Here is a 24,355-nt window from a genome sequence, read left to right as displayed (position 1 = left end):
TGCTCGGAGCCCTCCCTGCACACAGGAACACCCAGGGCTGAGGGCCCCTCTCCAGGCTGGACAGCCCCAGCTCCCTCAGCCTTTCCAGTCCCTAAATCACCTCCGCAGCCTCCGGTCCAGGAGCTCCGTGTCTCCCTCACGCTGAGGATCCCAGGACTGCACACGGGAGTGGCCGGATGCGGTCTCGAACCCGCGGCTGCCGCTCTGCAGCGGGAGGGCGGTGCCGGCGCTGCCGCAAGGGGCGCCGGAGCGCCGAGCGCATCGATCGCGGCTGTCCATCCGTGCATCGGTGCTCGGCTCCCTGGGCAGCGCCCGCCCAGCCCTGCCCGTCCCCCGCCATTTCGCACCGGGACGGGAAGGGAAGGGAAGGGACCCGGAGCGGGAAGGGAAAGGAGAGCAGAGGAAGGGACGCGACGCGGGCACGGCGGGTGCCGGGAGCTCCCGCGGCACGGCCAGCCAGGTACCGCCTATCCCCACTCCGCCGAGCCGGGGCGACCCACTTCGTTCCTTCCTTCCTTCTCCGCTTTCCCTCCGAGGTGGGGAGCGCAGCCGGCGCCCCCTTCCTCCGCCGTCGCCCCTCCCGTCCCCCTTTCCCCCTCCTATCCCGCTCCCCCGCCGCTCCCGCCGGCATCCCCCGGAGCCGCATTCCCGGTCCTTCCCGGCGGGAGGGGACAGGTGGCCAACGCCCTGCGGGACCCGGCGCTCGCCCGAGACATCCCCCACCCCTCCCTGAGCCCTCATGGATTGTTTTTTTTTCCCCTCACCCCTTCTCGTAAATCCTTAAACCCGGAAAGTTGGGGCGGCGCGGGCGCGGCGCTGGCGGGGGCAGAGGGAGCCGGGGCGGGGCGGGCGATGCCCCGGAGCCGCGGGGGTCCCGCAGGCACGGCTCGCCCGGTGATTTAAAATTAATAAAACCCGCCCTAAACTGTGTCGGGGAAGCCGCCGGAGAAGCCGTGCTCGCCGTGTCGCCTGTCGGGGCACGGGAGGCTGTGAGCTTCATCCCGAGGGGAGCTGGGACGCTCCGGGAAACCCGGGCGGGCTCCGCCAGGCACCGGGAGGAAGCAGCGGGGAACTAAATCCCCGCACGGATTAATTCCCTGCACGAAATACTCATTTCGCTTTTCCCGGAATTCAGTGCCTTTTAAATTAATTTAGGGTGGGATTATTTTTTTTTTTTTATATACTTATTTCGTGTTCTCTTAATCTCGGTGTGACCGCTGCCTGTCGGCCGAGTGCCCGCTCTACATTCCCTGTGTGTGTAATATTTGAGGAACAGCATTCCCTCATCCCTTTTTGTCTTGTCTTGCAGGGAGGGAGCTGCTTCCCGGTAATAGTAGAGGATCCTGACGCTGAATGAGAAGGCACCGGCAGCATCCTCGTTAGTGGGAGCCCAGCTCTGCTTAATGTTGGTTTCTTTGTCATCAGGTCTGCTAAAAAATGACAGAGTATAAACTTGTGGTGGTTGGAGCTGGTGGTGTAGGCAAGAGCGCCTTGACAATACAGCTAATCCAGAATCACTTTGTGGATGAATATGACCCCACAATAGAGGTAAACACTTCTATCTCATACTTTTTGTGAGGGGAGATTATCAGTGAATAATGGTGCTTGTTTCCTTTTGATACTTACCACAAGGACAGGGCTTTATAGTAAAAAGAGCTCAGAGATGTTGTTCTGCGCTGGAGACAGAATTGCTGTGCTTCCTGATCTGGCTGTGGAACAACAGCTGCAGTAACAAATTACCAGTTTTGATCAATTAAAAGCATGGTGTTAATTGCCATGTACCCTTGGGCAGTGTGGATGCGTGTTTAGGATCTCCATGACGAAGTATTTGCGAACTCACTTGAAAAAGCTTGGTGAAACCCTTCATAGCTTTGTGCAACCTCTTAAATGGGACGTTTTTCCTTAGATAAGAAGGAAAATTAGTGGTTGTGAAATGTGTGTGCCAGTCTTTCTCAGCTCCTGTCGCTGGGATCTGTTTCACACAGGGAGAAATGTGTCCTAGGATGTTGCAGTGAATGAAGCAAAAATTGGAGCCTGTTCTGTTTTGTTTTTTCTCTCTTTAAACACACCAGTACGTGTTTCCCCACCTAGAGAAGATGTTATAAGACAGCTTCTGGAATAGGCTCTTTGAAATACATGGCTCAGTACCTTAAAGTTTGAAATTGTATATAAGCTTTAAAAGTTGTGCTGTTTTAAAGGTTCATAATGAGCAGGCAAGCTCTGCCTTTTAAATACAAGAAAAATACTGGTGTTGTCTGAAATCTCCTGTGGATCGTTGCATTTAACAGCCTCAGACTCTATAAAAGGAGAAATGACACCATAACTTAGCCCAGGTTTTTATGTTCCCAGCACTGAAGCTCTGCATCTCGTGACTTCATTTATATGTTTATCCAGCAAGGCACTTCCAGGCTCACTTGAAGGAATCACAAGGGTTTAAATCTGGGCTTAAAATGGAGACTTGGGAAGTGTGTAGGTAGTGATTTTCAGGCAGACACAAGCAGGAGGAGCCAGTGCCCCGAGGTGGCACAGATTCAGTGGTGGCACAAACAGAGATGTGTTGACTTGAGGTTCTTTCCAGGTCTCTTGCATGGCCAAATGACATTTTGCTTGCAGAAGGTTTTTGACTAGACTTGTGCAGAGAAGTCTGTCTGACTTACACCAGCAGAGCAGCTCTTTCAATTACTAAGATCTGAAGTCTTAAAACAACAACCCCAAACACTCTCTAAAATCACACCAAACTTGCTGAGAGGAACAAGCCAAAAGGGATTTTACTTTTTTCTGCAAAAGTACCTCTGGAGGCTGTTGGCCTTTGATGCTTTTTCATGATTACCTGGGTTTCTCTTAGGTTAGAGGTGTGTTTGAGCACTGCAGAAGGTGCTGTGTAGGTTCCATCTTCTAAGTTGTCACTGTGTAAACGGTTTAGGAACACAGAAACTTAAATGTCAGTATTCCTGGAGCACTTGAGGAATTTTGCTATTCCACCAGCTGAGTGATTTGAAGGACATTAAATACATTTAAAATATAAAATAATAAAATGGAAATACAGTTCCTTATAGAATGAACCTGAAAATCCCAGAACTGTGTCTTTTATTCATGGAGTCGTAGGCTGGTTTGGGTGGGAGGAGACCTTAAAGACCATCCTGTTCCCATGGGCAGGGACACTTTCCACAAGACCAGGGTGCTCCAAGCCCTGTCCAGCCTGGCCTTGGCCATTCCCAGGGATGGGGCAGCCACAAATTCAGTGCTGTGTCCAGAATCCATGTGTCTTTAAGAATGACACCAAATTGACTGGTAATTAAGCAGCCCAATAGGTTTAGCCAGTGTTCACATCTTGTCACATGCAGCAGCATTCATTTCTGCTCCTTTTACAAGTTCTTGTCTACTAGATCCTGTTCTTATCTTGTAAATTCTGAGGCCTCGGGGATGGAAACTGTATTTTCCTCCTCCTGGTAACTGGCTCTGTGTGTGCTCACATGTGGGTAAGCAATATTTCAGTGCCAACAAGGGCAGGCTGTGATTTGGAGTGTCAAACAAATGAAAATTGGGTTTAAATGCTGACGTTCATGCTGGGGCAGAATCCACTTGGTTGAGCAGGGTTGGTGATGGTGCTTCCTGTGTAGGTGCAGTTGTGATGCTGATCAAAGAACAATGTAGAGTGGGTTTTAGGCAGTATGAGGAGATAAGGCTAAAATTGCCTTGACTGGTGAATAATTAGGATAGTTCAGTGGTGTCACTATTATTGTTTGCCACTTAGCACTGTTTCTTTCATTGCAATACAGCAGAATATTTCTTTTCCCTGCAAATAATCATGCTGAATAATTTGGGGTAGGATAGAGAAGATAGTTTAGTGTTTGTTGTCCATGGTATATTTCATAACTACACAGTTACTGAATAATTCTAGGTATTTCCTGTGATTAACAGAATGAAACTCCACACTTGTAAAATTCTCCTGTTGTGAAGACATAGTGTGGTGCAGCAGAGGAAAAAAACACACTAATTACTTAATCACAGGTGCCTTTACAGTGTTAATTTTGCTGCTGCTTTTTGGTGGAATAAACCTAATGATTCAACAAATAACCTGATTGGAAAACGTCAAATTTCAGGGCCTGCTTGAGTGCTTTATGACTTAAATCTGAGCAGAGCAGATGGCAGGGCAGGGGGAGGACTGAAAATGAGTGTTTGGGTGGCTGCAGTTGTTCAGACATCGATGCTTTATGTGTGTTTCACAGTCCAATGCTTTATTTGAAGGAGATGTCCGAGCAAGGATTTATAGCCAAGTAATTTTAAGTGTTTTATTTTAAATTAAATGGGCAGCAACCGTTGTAAATCTGGCCTGAGCAGCTGGGGCAGTGCCCTCTACCGGCCGAGGCTGAGCAAATCTTACTTGTGCTCCCTTCTATTTCTTTCATTTTTAGCTTTTTTACGTTTTCAGGAGGTTTCAGCCCTAAATATGTGTCGTCTTTTAAACGTCCCAGAGTAAGAGCAGCTTTCCTAGCTGCTTGTCAGAGGTTTGGAAATTGGATTAGCCAAATCCCTCGGCTGATTTAGGAATACTGATATTTAAATCCGTGTTCTTAAATGACCTGTGCCCTTGTGAAACAAGCACCAATATTTAGTAATGGCTGAGTCTCAGGAGCTGTGATATTTTAGCATTAAATCTCTGGTATAATGGAGTTTTGTGGAGTAATAATTGCTTGCCTAGATGGGATTTATTAAGCACTGGCGATTTTTTAAGCTAAATTCCGTATATAGTGTAAAGCTGAGATTTCATATCATATTTTCTTATCAGTGCTTGTGAGCAAATGGAATTATTACTCCTCTAGCATAATTCTTGCTGTTTTTTATGGCTTGTGAAAGACCAATAAAAGCAGGTTATGTGATCAATGAAATTTTTAAAAGTTACACACTGTATACTGAGGAAAAACTGAAATTTCACATTTGAAGCTGGGTAGGAATCAGGAATTAATCTTTTAGTTTGCATTTTGTTTTTACTTAATAGTCAAATGTGAATTTCATGTTTGATGTTTTGCAAGGAGGAGGGAAAAAAGGCCAAAAAAAATTTATTATTTTTGTCTGTAAATCATAAGCTTCAGTTTTCTCTCCCACATCTTTCTTTTCTTTCTGCTTCAAATCCCCTCACTAGGTAGTCACTAAGATTTTCTCCCCAGAGGTGACAAAGCAACTAAGCACCCCAAAATAGTAATTTTTGTATCTGTGCTCTGCTTTGTGCTGGTGCATCTTTGCTGCTACTGCTAACATGGTAGGCAGTTCTTAAAAGTGATTTTCTTTTCTCTTAAAATGAAAATTACGTAAAGCTTTTGTTTAGTGCTCAGTTGAGGGGGATTTCTTTGCCTCTGAAGTCCTTAAGATGGAAAGGAACAGTACAGGCTTTTCAAGAACTGCTTTTCCTATTTTTGAACTAGCAGTCAAATTGCAAGAAGAGAAAGTGCAAGCTTTGTAAATATGTCTGGTATAATGAAAGAAGTTCTAGAACTGTGGTAAAGGTGACCTAGGACATGGGGGATCTGCTCGTGAATGGAAGTGTTGCAGTGAAGATGCATCCTTAAGTTTGGGGGTTTTTGTAACTTTTTTCCCTTTAAGCAGCAAGATAGAATATTAATTATATTTTAAAACACATTGGAGCTTGTGTGTTTCTCAGCTGTATCAATATTTAAACATGGCTTAAAAGTTTCTGAAGTAACTTCCCCACTTATTACCTGATCACTGAATTTGCACTTCTGTGAAATAAATAGTCTAAAAATCATGTTGGAAGCAAACTTCTGTCTTTAAGGTAAACTGTAAGAATTCTTTTATCTGATATTGTGAGCCTGGATGACATTTAACAGTAAATGTGAGGTTACAAAATTGGTTTGGTTTAAAATACTGGTTTTTTACAGTTATCTCCCGCTTGTTTCTTAGCATGAGCAGCAGGGGAGAAAAGAGTCTTTTATAAAATTACAAATGGCTAGAAATTGCCTAAGAGTAGGTGTACTGTGCCCTAAAATGGGTACAAAGGAAGGAAGGCTGTTCTGAATTCACCTTACAGCTGGCTAGAACTGCAATTTAAATTCTTTAATTCCCTTCCCTTAGCTTAGGTTCGCTCCTGTATGGTGTCAGAACAGCAGCAGTGTTGTGTTAATCTCGAGCTGAAAGGTGACAGCAGGAGCTGGTGTTCATACCTGTTATTTGTTACAAGAGCTGCTTACTGGGAATAATTCATGCTGCTGCTTGATGACACCTTTTCCAAGCTCATTGCTTTGTTTCAAACACAGGGGTGTTTATAGAAATTACTGGGCATGTAATGCTCACCTTCTTACTGCTGAAGCTGTGTACTCACAGAGGCCTAGCACCTAAACAGGGCTGTAATAAAATCTGGCTGGTGGGACTTTGTACAGATTTTAGCCACTTGAGTCAGTGACCTGAAAGCTTTGATTTGATAGCATTGAAATAATTTGTTCTGACATCTCTGTGAACCAGCCCATCAGGGTTTTCATATGGCTCTGTTGATCTGTCCTGCCTGAAAAGCTTCAATTTCAAATATATCAGCTCAACTTTGATAACAGCAGATAGCATTATGCACACCTGCTCAGGCATACAAAACACATTTCCTGTCCCAAACACTGAAGGCTTTTTATTCTTCACTTCCTTTTCAGTGGCAAAGATTTTTGGAGTTGTCTTACTTGTGTATTCTTTCTGGTTTATTATTTTGTGCATTCTTGTAGCATAGAACGAGGGACAAATTGTGGTTGAAATAACAAAATTAGTAGATTTTATTGTATTCAAATTAAAATAAAATTTTATTTAAATTAGCAAGTTTAAGTACAGTCAAAGCTTTTCAGTCACTCTTATTGCTGCTAAATAATTTGATTATCTCCAGATTTATTGATGTTCAAAACCTGACCTGTTTGTGATTAACCAGGGTGTATTTTTTCCCTAGGATTCCTACAGGAAGCAAGTAGTAATTGATGGAGAAACCTGTCTCTTGGATATTCTTGACACAGCAGGTCAAGAAGAGTACAGTGCAATGAGGGACCAATATATGAGAACAGGGGAAGGCTTCCTCTGTGTGTTTGCCATAAACAATACAAAGTCTTTTGAAGATATTCACCATTATAGGTGTGTATATGAAGAGATAATCCACCAGCTCTTGTTGTTAGGTGGGAAGGGGGCTTGTTCTTCCTCTGCATAATACAGCAATCTCTCATGAAATAGGGAAAATCTGAAAATTCACAATATTGCAGCTTATTTGTGCATCTGTTATCTGGAATTTTGGGTAATCTGAAAATCTGCCTTGCTCATAAATGAGGTGTAAATTATTGTGACTTGGTATTCTGAGTCAAGACTTACCCAAAGATAAATTCTGTCCATTCCATTGAGAAAATTGTTTGCTAAGGTGGAAAAACTGAAGCTGTTGTAATTGTACAGACAGTAATGTCAATTGCTGGTGTTGTTTGGGGCTGGTGGGGGAAATACCTGGGGGTGTTGTGAGAAGAATAACTTGTGCGAGCCCTGATGCCTGAGAAGGACAGACACACAAAACCAGAGCTCCATAATGACAGCAAAAACCAATTGTTACTAATTTCTTCATATTATCTTCTTTGAAGTAATTAGTTAAGAATTCCAACTCATGCTTTCTTTGTCAGCTACACTAATTTAGAAATAGAAGCAGTCTCTGGTGATTACCATAGCAGATAATTTATAACTTAGTGCCTTACTGTTATCCTGAATTCTCCCTGGGTATTCTGTTAGAAGCCAATGCAATTCCCACCAAAGATCACCGAGTTCAGCAGCATCAGCCTAAGGTTAGTCCCAAACACATGTTAATCTATCCACAGTTAGGTAGTAATAATAATAATAGTAATATCACAGATGGGTTTCCTGTGGGTTTAGAGGAGGAAGGGAAAAAGGCAAGAAAGATGTTGGTGTAAGGAGAAGGAGCATACAGGTTTTCATGAGGAATTTTTGTTTTTAAAGAGAGTTACAGATTTGCACAAGAAGACCTTCACAGTTAATTTCAAAGAGTGTTGGGAGTTGAGTGCTGGAATTTCTTCTGTGCATTGACAGACCTGTGGGTGACCTTCCAGGCTTGAAGCTGAACAATCATAAAGAGCTGGAAATAGTGTCTATTTTAATTAAGGAACACACTGCTAGATTATTTGGAAGGCAGAAGTAATGAAATTAATGATTTTTATTCAAGATTCCTCACAAGTACATCTAACATCTTTCAAGATCCTTTCTAACTAGTGCTTGTAAAAACTCTTATGAAATACCTCTCTGTAGAGAGCCAGACCAGTGGTCTTCAGAGTTTTAAAACCCCTAAGTGCAGAATTTTTAATGCTGTTTTTACTTAAAGAAAAAAATAAAGTCACAACCTCCCCCCAAATCCAAACCAAAATCAAGACAGCAGAACTTTTGGCAATGTTTTGGCAAATTAATTGAGTGTTGAATGTGAGAGGTAAGTAGTAAGATTAATACCAGAGTTTGTTAAGCTTATTCTGATATTAGCTGCTAAAAAGCTAAAAAAAATATTTTTAAAAGAACAGTGTAATGACATTAACCTCTCTAGTAGTTTGTAAAATATCAAGCTTTTGGTTGGTTGGTTGGTTTGTTTTTGTTTAGTAAGATGCTAAACTTGATGCTGACAGGATTGGTCAGTTTATTTTTTAGTGGCTTCCAGTAGTGCATGTGCAGTAGATTAACATAAAGAATGATGTTCAACTCTGTTAATTTAATGTTTTAACTGTTTTAAAATCTACTATATAATACTTGCTAAATGCAGTCTTCTCTTTTTCTTTGTTTTTAGGGAACAAATAAAGAGAGTTAAAGACTCAGAAGATGTCCCAATGGTGCTAGTAGGAAACAAATGTGATTTGCCTTCCAGAACAGTAGACACAAAACAAGCTCAGGATTTAGCAAGAAGTTACGGAATTCCTTTCATTGAAACATCAGCAAAGACAAGACAGGTAAAGCTCAAAACTTCCCAGATGCAGAGCTCTCACCTGAATTACCATCATGTTAATTATTCCAGGCATTGACATTTGCTTAGTCATATCAATGGATGCATCTCTGCAGATTGGAAATCCTTGGGGTGTTTCTTCTTTCTGTCAACTTGCTTATAATTGGTAATTGTTTATTGATGAGTGATTGATTGGCTTCAAGTGGGCAGACTCAGAGTGAGACCTGGCCTGTTGTTGCTCTCTTCTGTCAGGTGATTGCAGCATTCTTGACCTTGTGAGAGGTTTTAATAGAATAAAGGCACTTCTGCTTAGAGGTGAAATGCTTTTTTTCCCCTTAGCAAGAGGATTAAACAGACAAGCAGCTAATTATTTTATTCTGATTTAAGTGTTTTCATTAATAACAAAGGAATTTTTCCTTGAGGCATTGATTCTCTAATTAGGGGGACATGCTTGATACACCTAAGCAATCGACCTTAAGGCTATTTCTGAAGTTCCTGAGTTAGTTGCTTGTGTAAAATGATACTTTTCCTAAACTTTAGAGCTCACTCTTGATCTGTTGTAGCTCACTGGTCCTTTCAGTGCCTCTCTTGGGCTGTGTGAGGACATCTGAGCTTTCAGGTGAAGAGAAACTTTATGGATAGAGGTGGAACTGGCTCAGTCCTTCTGGAGGAAAGCAATCTTGAAAAATGCTGGTTGATGGTTTCTCTTGTTTCTCTTTAAAGAGCAAAGATTTTACTGTCAGTACAAATTAGAACAGGCCTGAGTGACTCCTACTCTGCATAATCAGGAGTGTTATGTGCAGGTTGTGAATCAGAAATTCAGGAGGTAAATAGGGGCAGAATGCTGCAGGTGGAGTAACTGCTCAGAATTTCTGTAGAGATCCAGCTACATCACTTGGCAGAATTTCCTCATAGCTTGTAAGGCATTTTTTGAGCTGAGAAATTAATATTTTACTAGTGCAAATTTACTCCACCTAACCAAGGTTTTGACAAGTTGAAACCTGGGCTGATTAGTAAAACTTCACAGAGCAATGCTAACTTCTGGCAACAAACAAAGTCTGTTAGGTAGGATAAAGAAAACCAAAGCAGAATTACCAAACTTGAATGACTGAGAATAAATTAGGCCACACAATTGTCCTGAAGAAGGGGGGGCATACAAGTGGACTGAATAATGATACTGGCTTTGTTTGGAAGGTGGCTGTCATGGAGATAGGAGGGTGAAAAAATAACTCTGAAATTACATTTTAGGTTTGAAACAACAGAAGTGCTACACCAACATCTAGGTTTGACTTTGTTCAGTGTGTCTCATACAGCATCAGGCTTTGTTGGGGAAATATTCCTTTTGCATAGCCACTTCTGTTAAAAAGGATATTTGAAAGCAGATGCCCAGTAGACTGTTTAGAACCTGTTGGATTCAAAAAGTTGGCACCACTAGGGATGACTGCTTATTCTTTCCCAGTGCTGTTCAGAGCTTGTTGTGCTAAGAAATTCCTTCATAGGATGCCATGTAAATAAAATATTTTTGAGAAAAGAAAGAACTGGAATTTAGTTATAGCAAGAGGATCTAAATATTAGTGTATATGCATGTGTGTGTGTATGTGCATAGAATGATTTTTCAATCAGACTGTCATATATATAAATATGTGTATGTGTATATATGTCTCCATACACACAAATACACACACACCTTCTTCAAAAGTAATTTTAAATTAGGGGAGCCAAACCATTTTGGCAGCTGCAAATGGCCCATGGGCTGCAGTTTTATTCACTCTTTGTCTAAAGTCAATATATAAATAAAACTCTGGTTTTCTCTGTCCTCATGGAGACCTTCCAAGTATGAGCAGATGCAGCTGGTGGTCTTCTGGGGTCTGTGGAAACTCTGCCCTGAATCTTTCAAAGTGGGAACCTTCTTTTCCGCTCCTGTCCTCACCTTCCACCACATGGAAACATCACTAATGCCCTGCTGAAAGGCACCATTTTCCTGCCTCTGCCCTTTCCTGTGCCCTGTTCTGCTGGAGCTCAGAGGGGATCAGAAATGTTTCTGCAGAAGGAAACTGGGAAGGTGGGAATAGGAGGAAGTTGTCAGAATAGACTGTTTTGATTGCCAAGACACTTTTTTAAAAGGATGGCATTGCATGCTCACACAGAATGATGTCTCAGCTAAGTTTTTAAGATTTTCACAAATTCACAGGCAAGGACAGAAAAGAATATTGACATGAAGTACAGAAATAAGCTGTTTTAGAAATTAGTGTGTTTGGGTTCTGACTGAGAATAAAGATGTGCACTTCAGCTCACAGCAAGAAGATTGTGTTTTAAGCCAAATCCCTCTGTGAATTTTCAAACAAATCATTGAATTCATCAGTGAAACCTTGCCTTAGTGGGCCCTACAACTTAGGTGTAAGGCTACAGATTATTAATATTTTCTATTGGACCACTGACTGAAATCAGTATAATGTAATTTATGAAAACTAGTGGTAGTCCTGCTTCTGAATGTAAGCAAGTGGCAGTACTGGTGGTTTTGTAAGGCCATGAGCATTTACTCATCCTTTCACAATCCTCATGGAGAAGGGGATGAATGGCCTAGGTTTATTTTGATTGCTGATTTTGCTTTTCTCTGTTTGATGTAAGCTTTATATTCAGGTTCTTCCCTGTCTACATGAGCATGTAGCTCCCAATATTATCAATAATATCAGTGAGAGATGAGGGACAAACTTGATTTATCTCCACCAAAGCTGCACCTGCCATTCTTTATTGGGCTTCTCCTTCCCTGGCAGTTACACAGGGCAAAGCTGTAAGGCCAGACCACCTCACTGTGGTTTGACTGTAGGGCTTTGTTTCCCTTGGAACATTTCAGCTTTCCTGCTGCTATTGGATTCATAGGGAAAGCAGATGAATGAGCATTATTGCAAGCACAGTAAAGGGTTTCCCAAAGTTTGGGGTCTCTTTATTTCAATACATGTTTAAACTCACTTTTGAAGTGTGTAATGAAGAAGTTGACCTAAATCACCAGAATGCTGTTAAAAAAGCATTTTGGTTATTTTAGCTGCCTGATGTACTGTGGGGTAGACCCCAGCCTTGTGATCAAGCTATGTTGAGAACCTGTGCCTGGTCTGGTGAAGTAACTGGGGCAGTATTTACAGAAATTCATTCCTACACATCAGTTAAAATTCAGATAATTCAGTTTACTTGTACCATTTTTAGGGGTTTGCCATATCTGTTTAATGATACTGTATCGCTCCAAGCCATTTTTAATCCAGTTCTTATGTACAGATTTCATCTTAAAGCTTTGTTTTCAATGAGCTTTAGCTTGGTCAGACTTGTTACACTGGGGGTTGAGTTTTTCTTGTCACTTGCCTGTTGTAAGGCAGAACTTTTCTGGAAGAGCTTAGTCCTCCCCCAAGGACAAAGCTCCAAGGGTAGAAAGGTTTGGTTGCTTTTAGGAGATCAGCTGTGATCAAGTGTTTAAGGATGGGCACAGAACAGTTTTGAGTTGTCAGGGCTAACTTTCATTAGCTTCCTTTAAGCACTACAGAAGTGGAACTTGGGAAAATTGCTGTTTGGGATACTTTGGTCTGGGTTTGAAACACCCTTTCTTTGCACATGGTCATGTTTTAAATGGAGTGTTTGGCTGTCATTCAGGAGGCAAAAGCACCTCAAAAACATTGCCTCAAGGTCCTGGGTTCCTTAGGCTGTTTAGATTTTGAAGTTTCAATAACTGCCAAGGGGTATCTTTGCTTCCTGCTCTGACAGCTAAAAGAACTGGTTACTCCCATTTTATTTATATAGCCATTGCTTATTGAAGGAAAAAAATACTAGAAAGTCTTAAATTGGTATTAAAATTACTTAAGTTTGTAGGATTGGCATCTGGCTCTTTAAAATGTCTGTGCTAGTGCTATAGGCAAATATGTGTTTGTACAGATTTTCTTCCAGAATAATCTCTTTCAGCAGGGTTCATAAGTCTATTCTTGGTGGTGGCAGTAATAGCAATTTCTTTTTTCACTCTGTGTCTCTCCATCTCTCTGCATTGCTAAAGCAAATTACAGCTCCTGCTGGTGATGGGAAAGTTGGCAATAAATGTTGACTCAACAATTGTTACCTAATTTTTCATGTGAAAGCTCCATAATCAAATTACATCTTTCTACTCCAAAACAGATTTGCAAAAATGTTGATTTTTGTACAGCCTGTGCTTTGGCACATAGCAGCTGATCAATGTTTGCTGTTTCCACTTCAGAAGGAAACTTCCATTCCTTCCAGCAAAACATGGAAGTATGAGCTTTACTTGGATTTTGCCTGTTTCAGTGGTTTTCTTTACATTTTGCAACCTGACAGACCTGGAATGTAAGACTTGTCCATACTTGACTACGTCCTGACAGGGCACATTATGCAAATACAGGGCAATACAATCCAGGAAATAAATCTAATTAATTTAATCTTCAAATTGAAGAGGCAGTAGTTCAGAAGAACACTCAAAGAACCCTTAAAGTGTAAGGATGAAGCAGCAGTGTGTTAAAAATAAGTGTTCAGTGTGATAACCTGTGGCAGAGGTCGTGCAGAATGACCCAGTAATTGTGGCAGTAAATGCTGCCTGGCTGTTGTTCTTCAGTGCAGAATATGAAGATGAAATGGAGACAGAATTTATGGAAAATCTGCCAAATAAAACCCCAGACTGCCCATTGGTAGTAATAAAGCTTTGGGGCTTAAGTGGTTGTGCTGCTTGCCATGATCATCAGTGTGTTGTGGTTTTATTTTCAAATGATGAGTTTGTATTAAAATAATAACCCTGTTAATCTGATTGGGGACACAAGCACTGAGATTGATAGTAAGGCAGAGGAGAGATTTGCTTTCCCCTTAAAAAACTACAGTGGAACATTTTTCATCTTGTTCTAATAAGAACATCCTCAGAGATTGATCTAAATTCTTACATTTATGCACAGATACACTAATTTTGAAATATTTTAACTTACAGCTGGTGCTGTATCTCTTCATATTGTATTTGGTTAAAGATGTCTTTAACAGTCTCTGTACATTTATTTTTTTAATGCTTGTAATGTCATGTCCAAGTGGCCTAAATGCAGAGCTGCAGAAAAGTAAGGTGTGAGACCAGAGAAGTAAAACATGTAGCTCTGTGTCATCCCTGGAACACCTGAGGAGCATTTCTGCAGCAGATTAAAACCTGCAGCAGATTAAAATTCTGAGCAGCAGAATTTCAGATTGTTTGTGTTTAGTTGTTGTTAAGGCACCCTCGTGGTTGCTGGGTCTGGCCCAGAGGAACAGGTCAGGTGTGTCTTGCTGATGTAACAAAGCTCTTAAAGATTGCAATAATGAACATTTGCTGCCATGCCTCAGATACCACTTTTCCTAAATTTAATAGCACAGTGCTTGCTTTATGAAGTTAGTAGCTTTAAAAACAACACTGCCCTAAATTTAGTATTCTTAGAAAATTTTATTTCTTTATAACCACTTAGAAAATCACCTGGAGGGACTTTTTTATTACTTTGTTAGCTTCATCCGTGGATTTTTGCAAAGTTCTCCCTCTGACCTAAGGAACAGAACATGAAGGAGCTTGCTTTTCTTTGCCCAAACAGTAACATGTTCTCACTTTGGCTCAAAACTGCAAGTGGGTGGTTTAACTATGTGTGTTCATAAGTACTCCCTAGCTCACAATCTAATAAGGTTTTGTGCCTCCTGCATACATCCATGCCCACAGAAATGTGGGAATATTCAGCAGCACAAGCAGTATCATTTTCAGCAGTGGAAGAAAAGAAGTCTTGCTCTTTTTTAGGCCCAGAAGAAAAGCAGGGCTTGAAGCACAGATATTCATAATAATTGGTAATCAAGAAATTAAGTTTTTATCAAGCAGCAGATGAGCAAGCCCAGCATTTTAAATGCATAAATGGAGCTCCATATACCTCTCTCAAGTAAAGCTCATAATTTCAGTGGTTTTGTTGTGTTTTTTCCCCTTCCATGGGTGTCCCAGTTTGTCTCAGTCATTAACAAAGCCATTTTTAAGGAGTTGTGTTTTACAATGCAGAGAGTGGAGGATGCTTTTTATACATTGGTGCGAGAGATCCGACAGTACAGAGTGAAAAAAATCAGCAAAGAAGAAAAGACTCCAGGGTGTGTGAAAATTAAAAAATGCCTTGTAATGTAACAGGGTAAGTTTGTAATGTACCAGGGTAAGTGTTGCAAATCACTTGCCAAATAAAACTGATTGAGGGTATCTTGCCAATCAGACTTTTTGTGGCTAATCAATGACATAATTTCAGATATAAAACCAATCATGTTTCAGTGTCCTCAATATGGATTTGCTTTGTTTTGTGGGGTTTTGATAAATGGATTAACAAGAAGTCTTTACTGCATATTCAGTTTTCCAGCTGGGGACTAAACAAATACCAACAAGAAAGCACCAAAAAAACGCAATATCCAAATTCTCACAAAATCTTTTTTTTAATCTATGTATTCTGCTGTAAGAAAAAAGGGAGGAGGTGAGGACAGAAGAAACTGGTATGGAAGAAGTGCTTGTCTAAATCACTTCCAGTGCTTTTTGAGTAAACTATCAGAGTAGCTCCTTGCAGATATTCCTATCCCATTAATTCTTTACCTCCTTCTGCAGAGAGTGAGTTGTTATACCTTATATACTTATCCAGGTGGGGGATGACCTGGAATTTCCCATTCTGTGAAAGAAAAGCTGTTCATTTTTCAAGGTTTGTGTTTGTACTTCAGAATGTGTGGCAGAGAAGTAGTAGCATTTGGGTTGTATCCTCCAGAGACTGTCACAGTGTGGGAATATTCTCCTCAGTAAGGGAGTTTTGTTTCTCTTTCTGGGGAAGAAGTTTTGATTCATATCAGTTTTTACTAGATCTGCTCAGGCTTGTTAGTCTCAGCTTTTAAGTGATGAATGACTGCTCAGAGGTAATTATTTAGATTTTTTTTTTTTAATGGAGTCCATTTTCCTGGAGATGTTCAGGAAGTGACTGGATGTGGCACTTAATGCCATGACATAGTTGACAAGGTGCTGAGCAGTCAGAGGTTGGACTTGATGAGCTTGTAGGTCTTTTCCAACCTTAATGATACAATTCAGTCACTTTATGACACTCTTTGCATCACAGGTTTCCATTGCAGGAAATTGAAAACTTCAGTCATGAAGCTCCCTAGTATTGCATCCAAATATTACTAAAATTGATGCCATCAGTACACCTTGTTTTATCTTTCCCTGCTATCAAAAAAACAACAAAGAGAAGCTGGGCGATATGACTTTTGATGAGAACAATAGAAATTAAGTTTCTCAAGCCCTGTAGCCTTCTGGAAGCCAACTTTGCAGTTACTTGGTGTGTTACTGATGGAACCATACCACAAAGTAGAGTTTATTTTTTTTATTCTGGGACTTGGAAGATGCTGAGTCCTGTCTGCTTTCCCTTCCTGTTGGGAGAATGGGAATAAGATGGTGAGAATTGTGGTTTTCAGTGGAAAAATTTTTGCAGAATGTAGGGTTCTTAATTATGTCTCAGAACATAAATGGCTTTCCTTCTGCCAGCTTCCTACTTTCTAGTGATGTCCAAGAGAAGTATTTTTGGGGGGGTTTCACACCTTCTTTTTTTTTTTTTTTTTTTTTTTTTTTGTCCCTATGAGGGAAATCTGTCAGCAGTGGGTATTGTTGAGTTTTGGATATTTGTTGTTGTGTGTTCTTTTTTCCCTGCACACTGTTTAGAAAATGGTCTGGGATTTAAGGCTCTAGAACTTCAGGAATCTGCTTAGGGAAGAAATTGTTTGCCTTTATTCCCAAGTATATTCTGCATGGTATTGATGGGCATTTGCAGCAACTTTGTATTTAGGGAGTTGAGCTGGAGGAAGCATATTGCAAAATTATTGTGGCACAGCTGTAGTTCAGTAGTGATTAGAGTGGAATGACAAGTCTGGTATTTAAACCAGCCTGGCTTGTATTACTTTCTAGTCAGTAAAAAAAATGAATTATTTCAGTCTGATATGTAGTAGGTGGCTAAGGAGAGCAGCACCTGGTGGTGTGAGCCTTACAGCTGGAATTTCAGACTTCAGAAATACTTATTGTAACACAGATTGCAATGATAGTATTCTGTGAATAATCAAGCTGGATGGTTCAGAGTGTTTTTCTCCCTCTTGGAATATTGTTTATCTTCTTACTGCTTGTGGATGCCTTCCTAAGTTCTGTTAGTCTTGCACAAGGAAACTGAAAACTTTGACTGCCCAGACTGCCATGAACTGCTGATGCTTTCCAAGAGTTTCATTCCTTTGGCTGTTACACAGTAAAGCAGAAAGGACAAAACCTTTTGCTCTATTTGTAATTTCCAGCTAGCAGGGAGAAATTTCCAAAACTCCATGTGAAATCCTCAAAAGAACTAATTCTGTGAAAGTGTCAGATTCTTTAAATAAAAAGCATGCTACAAGCAGACATCTAAATAATGTAATTCAGGTTGAGTGGAAAGTTTGAATTACAAAAGTTCTAGATTTGAATTTAAAAATGCCTAAATTCTTGATTCAAACTGCAATTTAATGGTTTCTCTCCATAGTACTACAGAAGTGTACAAATAACTTCTGTTCCTTGTGACTGATGCATATGCGTATGTATATATAGATTATATTTTAAAAATATGTAAGAAAGAAGTCCTACAATTTAGAACCTGTTTAAGGGTCATTTTTGGCACTGGTATTTTAAGGAATTCCAAATTCCTTATGATTTTTTGTTATTGCCAGCCAGGTTCGTTGCCTGGTCTAATGCATACTTGTGGTGGTGCTGCCACATCTCCAGCCTTCTCTGCAGGCATGGGACCCTGTGGGGCTCCAAAAGCAAACTTGTAGCCAGGAGCAGGCTGTTCCTGTGGGATCAGCCAGGAGCAGGCTGTTCCTGTGGGATCAGTCCTGCTGTTTCTGTTCCCCCTGCCCTTTGGAAGAACAAGGGCCAGGAGCAAGGCCTGTCAATGCACCTTGAGGGAGGCTCTGGGGATCAGTTCCGAGCCTGCACAGGGAATTGTGAGTTTCTAATCTTAGCCTGGATTTTGTGCTCTCATTCAGTACAACTTAGCTTCCCCAAAGGCTTGCACACAATAAGTGCATTGTCAGGGGGAGGAAGGTCAGCTGCCTGCAGTCCCTCCCCACTGAAAGAGCTGAGTGGAAAGGTTGGCAGCTTTTGATCTCACAGCATTGATGCCTTAGGGACCTTCTGGAGACACAGTATCCACTACTTACATTTAAAATTTAATGGGCAGGCTGAAAAGTGAAAGACCTCCCTTTACCTTGTGTTCTTCACTTCTAACTCAGAAGTGATCTAGGCATAGTTTTGTTTTTCATGTTCTATTAATGACCTGAATTGAAGATGAATTGTGGCAGGACCAAACATAATCAATAATTAGTGAGGCTTGGTCTGCAGAGGTGTAAATGCAAGGATGAAAGCCAAGTCACTTCTGCAACCTGCTCTAGTGAAAAGTGTCCCTGCCCACAGCAGGGAATTGAAATGAGAGGATCTTTAGAACCCCTTCTACTACAAACCATTCTATGATTCTGTGTTGCAACATGTGCTGTATTTAACAGATCATCATCTTACGAGGTAGAAAAAATGTCAGCCTTGATTGGGAAGTTGTGTGTTTAAAGGTTCATGATAGCATCTGGGTATTACCTTGTACAAGTCATTTTCTCTGCATTTATTTTAAGACAAGTTTAATGAGGGAAGATGGCTTGTTTGAATACTTAAATTGCAATTTTAAGTGTGTCTCATTTGAAGGCACCAACTGAACGCCAATTCTGAAAGGTGGTTCTATAAGGGTTCATGTGAACTGTCATGAGCAGAGGTTGTTCTTATATGGTTCTTGTGTTTTAAGAATGAAACTTTGTTTGATCTGTTGTGATTCATTCTTAGTGCTGTGCTCCTCCTTAATGCTGAGACCTGCAGTGGAGTCATGAACTGTTGCTACTTCTATAGCATTTTCTACTTAAACATGGCTAAATATTCTCTTTGTGCAATAATGCTGAAGCTGTAAGCAAAATACACTGCTTCTCTCTAAAGTTATACCAAGTATCTTTAATTTTCCAAAAACGAATGAGTGACATGACCTTTTGCAGAAAGAAAGTTGTTCTCCCACTAGGCATGCTGCATCAATTTTATATTGGTCAATAATGCCTCAAAATCTAGAACAAGTTGTTTGCAAGGTCTTGTAATATGCAAAAGTGTGCTATTAATAGTGGGAGATACGCTGCCAAGGACTTTGAACATCAGTTGTGCATAAATGTTTTATGAACATGAAGATTTTAAATAAATTTAGATTGTGCTGAGTGCTGCTTTTTAGTGAAGCTATTTCACACCTCCCTGTTGTTTGGACTTTTCATGGTAGGTTTCATCACCACTTGGAGTTTGGCTGAAATAGTAATGAATAAGGTGATTTTTGGCTTTTTGTTTTTTCAGAGTTCACTTTCAGTTTTTTACTGAAGGAGGCATAGAGGAGGAAATGCAGAGTGTTGGGGGTTTTTTTGGCAGCTTGAAGGCAAACTTGTGAGGCTGAATTTCTAGACCCAGTTCTATAGTGATGCATTTGGCTGCTGTGATAGAGTAGCATTTCTCAAAGATATAAGGAGTAAGGCAGCAAAGAATCAAGAAAATGTTTCTCTTAAGGATTATTAAATGTAAGACAAGACTGACTACATGAGTACTTTAGTGGGACTCAAAGCAACCTCAGAGCAAGGCCATAAATTGTTTCCCATAATTAAGTTGTAACAAAGTACATTGTACAACATTGTAATTGATAGTGGTCCATATCAGCCTTTTGGATATGCTGGTCTCTCTAGATCAGAGTTAATTTTAGTCAGCTGTAATTACCTCTGAAAGTAATGAGAAACTACTCAGTGTGAAGAAACTTCAGCTTTTGTGTCTGTAGCTCAAATCGTGGAGCCATGGAGAATTTAAGTGACTATCCAGCACCAGAGAGAATGTTTCAAGGGTCCTTAAACTTCAAAGTGAATTGAATGATTTATCAAATAACTGATTGTTGGGACATGGGATTGATTTGATCGATTTGCATGTGTAAAGATTTATAAAACTGTGGTGTGATTACTATACCAATGTGCCTGAGAAATGATCAGAATGTGTGGATTAACTATGTCCTCGGTATTGAATTATTGGTACAAACATTATAATTCATATTCCAGAGCTGTATATAGATTATTGAAGCATAAGTAAAGATAGTTAATGCTTCACAACTTCTCTGTGAGGGTGCTGAGGCCCTGGCACAGGTTGCCCAGAGAAGCTGTGGCTGCCCCATCCCTGGAAGTGCCCTAGGCCAGGTTGGATGGGGTTTGGAGCAACCTGGGACAGTGGGAGGTGGAACTGGAGGATCTTTGAGGGCCCTTCTAACCCAGGCCATTCTATGAATCTGTGATAATACATACTTATAACGTAATTGTGAGGTGTTATTATATAAATACACACTCTGTATATGATACTTTTCTAGCCTGAGGTGGGGCAAGGTGTGTTCTTGGTGATGGAGGTGAGGGCAGCACACACTTCACTGCCTTCCTTCCCACACCAGCAATGGAATTTCACCTGTGGGCACCTGTGAGTGACCTGCAGGATGCCCTGAGCCCAGTTTAGGAGCAGCTGAGCAATAGGGCAGCAGGTCAGCTCCTGCTGGCACCAGAGCAGGTCCCTCAGGTGGTTGTGTCAGTGCTGCTCAGAATTCCTGAGAGGAACAGGATCAGTCCTGCAGCCAGGATTCATGATTCATGGCAGGTGGGCAGCAAAATGTGCTGATGGAACCCCCCTCACATGGCCAGGGAGGAACACAGGCTGCACCTCAGCAGTGAGTCTGAACCTCATCCTGATTTGTATCTTCTGTGTCTTTTCAGGGTGTTGATGATGCCTTCTACACATTAGTTCGAGAAATCAGAAAACACAAAGAGAAGATGAGCAAAGATGGTAAAAAGAAGAAAAAGAAGACAAAGACAAAGTGTATAATTATGTAAATACAATTTATCCTTATTCTTAAGAAGTACTGAAGTAATTTTGTACATTACACTAAATTATTAGCATTTGTTTTAGCATTACTTTACTTTCTGCTTCATGATCCTGTTAGCTTTACCTGAATGCTTGTTTTAAATGACAGTGGAAACTTCATTCCTCTTAAAGTGCCAGTATTCTTTGACTGTTGGTTCTTGAACTAGCAATGCCTGTGAAAATAAAAAAAAAAACAACAAAAACCCAAAACAAACAAAAAAATACCCACAAAAAACCTGAGAACTGTCTTAGGACTCTTTGGTGCATGCACAGTTGCTAACTTCCTATTTTTCTTACTGATTGTGAACTTCTGTTCTGTGTGCAAAGCAAAAAAATGATGCTCTACACATTTTAACATCCCCTCTGAATTTTTGGGTTTATAAATTTGGTTGGGAAAAAGGACTAGTTAGCAAAAGAAACTTTCATTTCAGCCTTTCCTTTATTTTAGACTGATTGCAATAGAGAGAGACCAGAAGCCTTTATAGTCTTCCTGTAGATTTTGCTTCTAGGCATCTAGTCTTGTAGCATTTCAGATCAACTTTAATGAATGTAAAGAGAAAACTTTCAAAAAAAATTTCACTGCAATTTGTCACGGTCACTCCTTAAATACTCTATTTTTTCTATAAAAAAATTTAAAAAAAGAAAAAAAATCTAAAAATACAACAATGCACACCTGGCAATGGAAAAAGTAAAAGTTCTAATTAGGTTGATTTGCTATTGTTAATGCATTGCTTTAAGAGCTTCACTGACTTTTTGTGTCTGAAGAACAAGGTGAAATCTCCCTGTGTCAAAGCTTTGAGTAGCTTTGTTCAGTAGGGTCAGGATTTCACCCTGAGTGTCCCTAGGAAATACTAGAATGCCTTAACAGAGAAGTTGTTTCAAATTCTTAGGTTAATTCATACATGGGCCCAGAATTTGCATAATAATTAAATCAAAATCAGTCCTAAAAGTACGTAGTGGAGTAAAACCATTCTTCCCCTGCCCCCCTCCCCCCCAAGAGTGGCATTAACTATTTCCAGATGCCCATTTTGTGTAAAATAGGGGAGAAATTCTAAATTCCAGCAACATCAGATGAGTGAATGAAAGAGATGAATTTAGCTGCTTCATGCAAATAATTTGGAAATCCACTATGCCATGGAAATGGTGTGGAATTTGCACAATCTGTCAGCATAGAACATGATTTCCAGAGTCAGTGTTGTTTGTGTGATGTCTGTGAAGTACTGATTCAATGGTTGGTGAGTGGCATTCCAGTGTCTAGACTGTCATGAAGCTACACCAATAGTTTAATGTTTCTTTCTCTGTGATTAAGTTCTCTTGTGATTTTTGTTCTTCTCTCCCCCCACTTTTTTTTTTTTTTTTTAATTGGAATTAATGCAGGATTTTTGCAGGAGCTTTCACTTTTTGGTAGTGCAGTAGCCTAGTTATCCACTGAAGTACAAGCCAGTAGTTGCAGTGTTTGCAGTTCCTGGTGTCTCCCTGTAAATGTGGAGTTGTTTCAGGAGAGCTTTGGTCCCTGAAGGTGCACTTCTCCACAGGAGCTAACTTAGCTGCAGAGTGACACTGGAAGGTGTGACTCTGGTGTGCCCAAAACATAAACCACAAGACAGTTGAGGTAGTATAGTTCAGGACACTGGAAAATTTGGAACAGGGAATAGCAGCATTGCCATAAGCTGAGGTATTCCATGGAAATTTTACACATGTATGTAAAAATTGGACTGTGTAACTTGGACCATTTCTGTGAAAAGTATTATTTTGCTTCTACAGAAAAATCCCAGAGTGACTGTTGTAGGTGGGGACCTGCAAAGCTGGCAGGGAACAGAGAGTGTCTGGATTGCTCCATATTCTTTAATTCCATTGTGTCTGGGAGAAATCAGGCCTTTTCCTGCCTGTGCCCCCTGTTCCCACCCTTCACCTAAATCCAGACCCCTCTGCTCCTCTCAGTTCCCATGTGAAATCTAAGTTAAGAAATATTCTGAAAAACAGTAACAGGAGAACTTAACTTTATACTGTAAGGACCAATAAGGAGCAAGAACAGATTCTTAATGTCACAAAATATTTCAGAGCTTCCAAGGTTAAAATGTGTTGGAGACAGTTACTTGCACATTTTATACACTCTTGATAGTAGATGAAGAACGTAGCAAAAGTGGTTTGTAAGCCTTGAGCAAATGGAAGTAATCTTCAGGTTATTTTAATTTTGGTAACTGAGTCACACTGCATGTCAAATTAGGGCTGGTCTAAAATTCTGATGTTAATTTAACTTAAAGCTGTTAGGAGAATTTGTAGCTGTAATGTCTTATTCATGAAAAGTGGGTTTCTATAGCTCTACTCTAAAGCTCTTTATGAACCAATGCTGGGGTTTTTCAGCAAAAGTGAGCTGTAGCTGCCAATCTAATTAAATTAGTACAAAATCCAGTTAGATTAGCCCTTATTTACTTGAAAAAAACCCAACCCAGCCCCATCCTTGCCACTGTTGTGCAGTTTTGTCTTCCTGTTTGTTGAGATATGGTGAAGTACGTTGGATTGCAGCTTGCACAGGCTGCTCCATCATCACTGCCCTGTCCTGCCCTGTTTGATGCTTCCACAGAACATCCCTGGGTGCTGTGTCCTGAGCAGCTCCTGAGCAAGCCTGGCAGTCACTGCCCATGTCACCTTGTCAAACTGCCTTGTGTCAGGGAGTAACACCTTCTTACAGTAGCTTTATGTAACTCTGCTAAATACCTGGGTCCTTGGTTTGCTCCAAAAGGAATTATTCTGACCGGTTTCAGTGCCCTGAAATTTTTTGCTACTCTTTTGCTGTGTGGGCTTTGTTGCAGTAACAGGATAATGGGTAAATACTGACACACACAATCTTCTGCTCTTGTCTAGACTATAAAGCAATACAATTATTACCTTCAAAGACCATCAAACTGTAAAACAAATCATTGTGTCTCAAGTTTACATAAAGCTACATAGATGGTAAATCTTTCCTAACATTTCTTTATTCCACTGTCTTGTGTTTTCATGTTGAAAATACTTCTGCTTTTTCTTCTTGAGTGCCAACTTCTTACTAGAATGACTTCTTAATGTAATATGTTTACCTGGAATGTATTTTAACTATTTTTGTATAGTGTAAACTGAAACATGCACATTTTGTACATTGTGCTTTATTTGATGTGGAACATATGCAGTGTGATCCAGTTTTTCCATAATTTGGTTGTGTGACCTAGGAATGTTGGTCATGCCAGACATTAAGTTAAAAAAGGAAAAAAAAAAAAAGACCACTGTTTGTTTTAAAATTTTTAATGTTTTTAGGAGTATGTGCTGTGAGGTGATCTGGAATTTGTCATTTTTTTGTCAAACTGTACTGCTCCTATTTATTGTAATGTAATAAAAAATAGTTATTGTGA

General features: G+C 40.4%; 1 protein-coding gene across 1 annotated transcript; it reads left to right on the top strand.

The window, feature by feature from the left end:
* The first annotated feature begins 309 nt into the window (after positions 1 to 309).
* KRAS (KRAS proto-oncogene, GTPase) lies at positions 310 to 24,355 on the top strand. The gene is made up of 5 exons (XM_058022396.1): positions 310 to 460; positions 1,310 to 1,548; positions 6,938 to 7,116; positions 8,804 to 8,963; positions 20,822 to 24,355. Exons 2-5 carry the CDS (start codon positions 1,438 to 1,440, stop codon positions 20,936 to 20,938), a joined length of 567 nt encoding a protein of 188 aa, XP_057878379.1. The 5' UTR covers positions 310 to 460; positions 1,310 to 1,437; the 3' UTR covers positions 20,939 to 24,355.

This window comes from Melospiza georgiana, chromosome 4 (genome assembly GCF_028018845.1).
Source record: "Melospiza georgiana isolate bMelGeo1 chromosome 4, bMelGeo1.pri, whole genome shotgun sequence".
NCBI lineage: Eukaryota > Metazoa > Chordata > Aves > Passeriformes > Passerellidae > Melospiza > Melospiza georgiana.
This window is presented reverse-complemented; position numbering and strand designations above follow the sequence as displayed.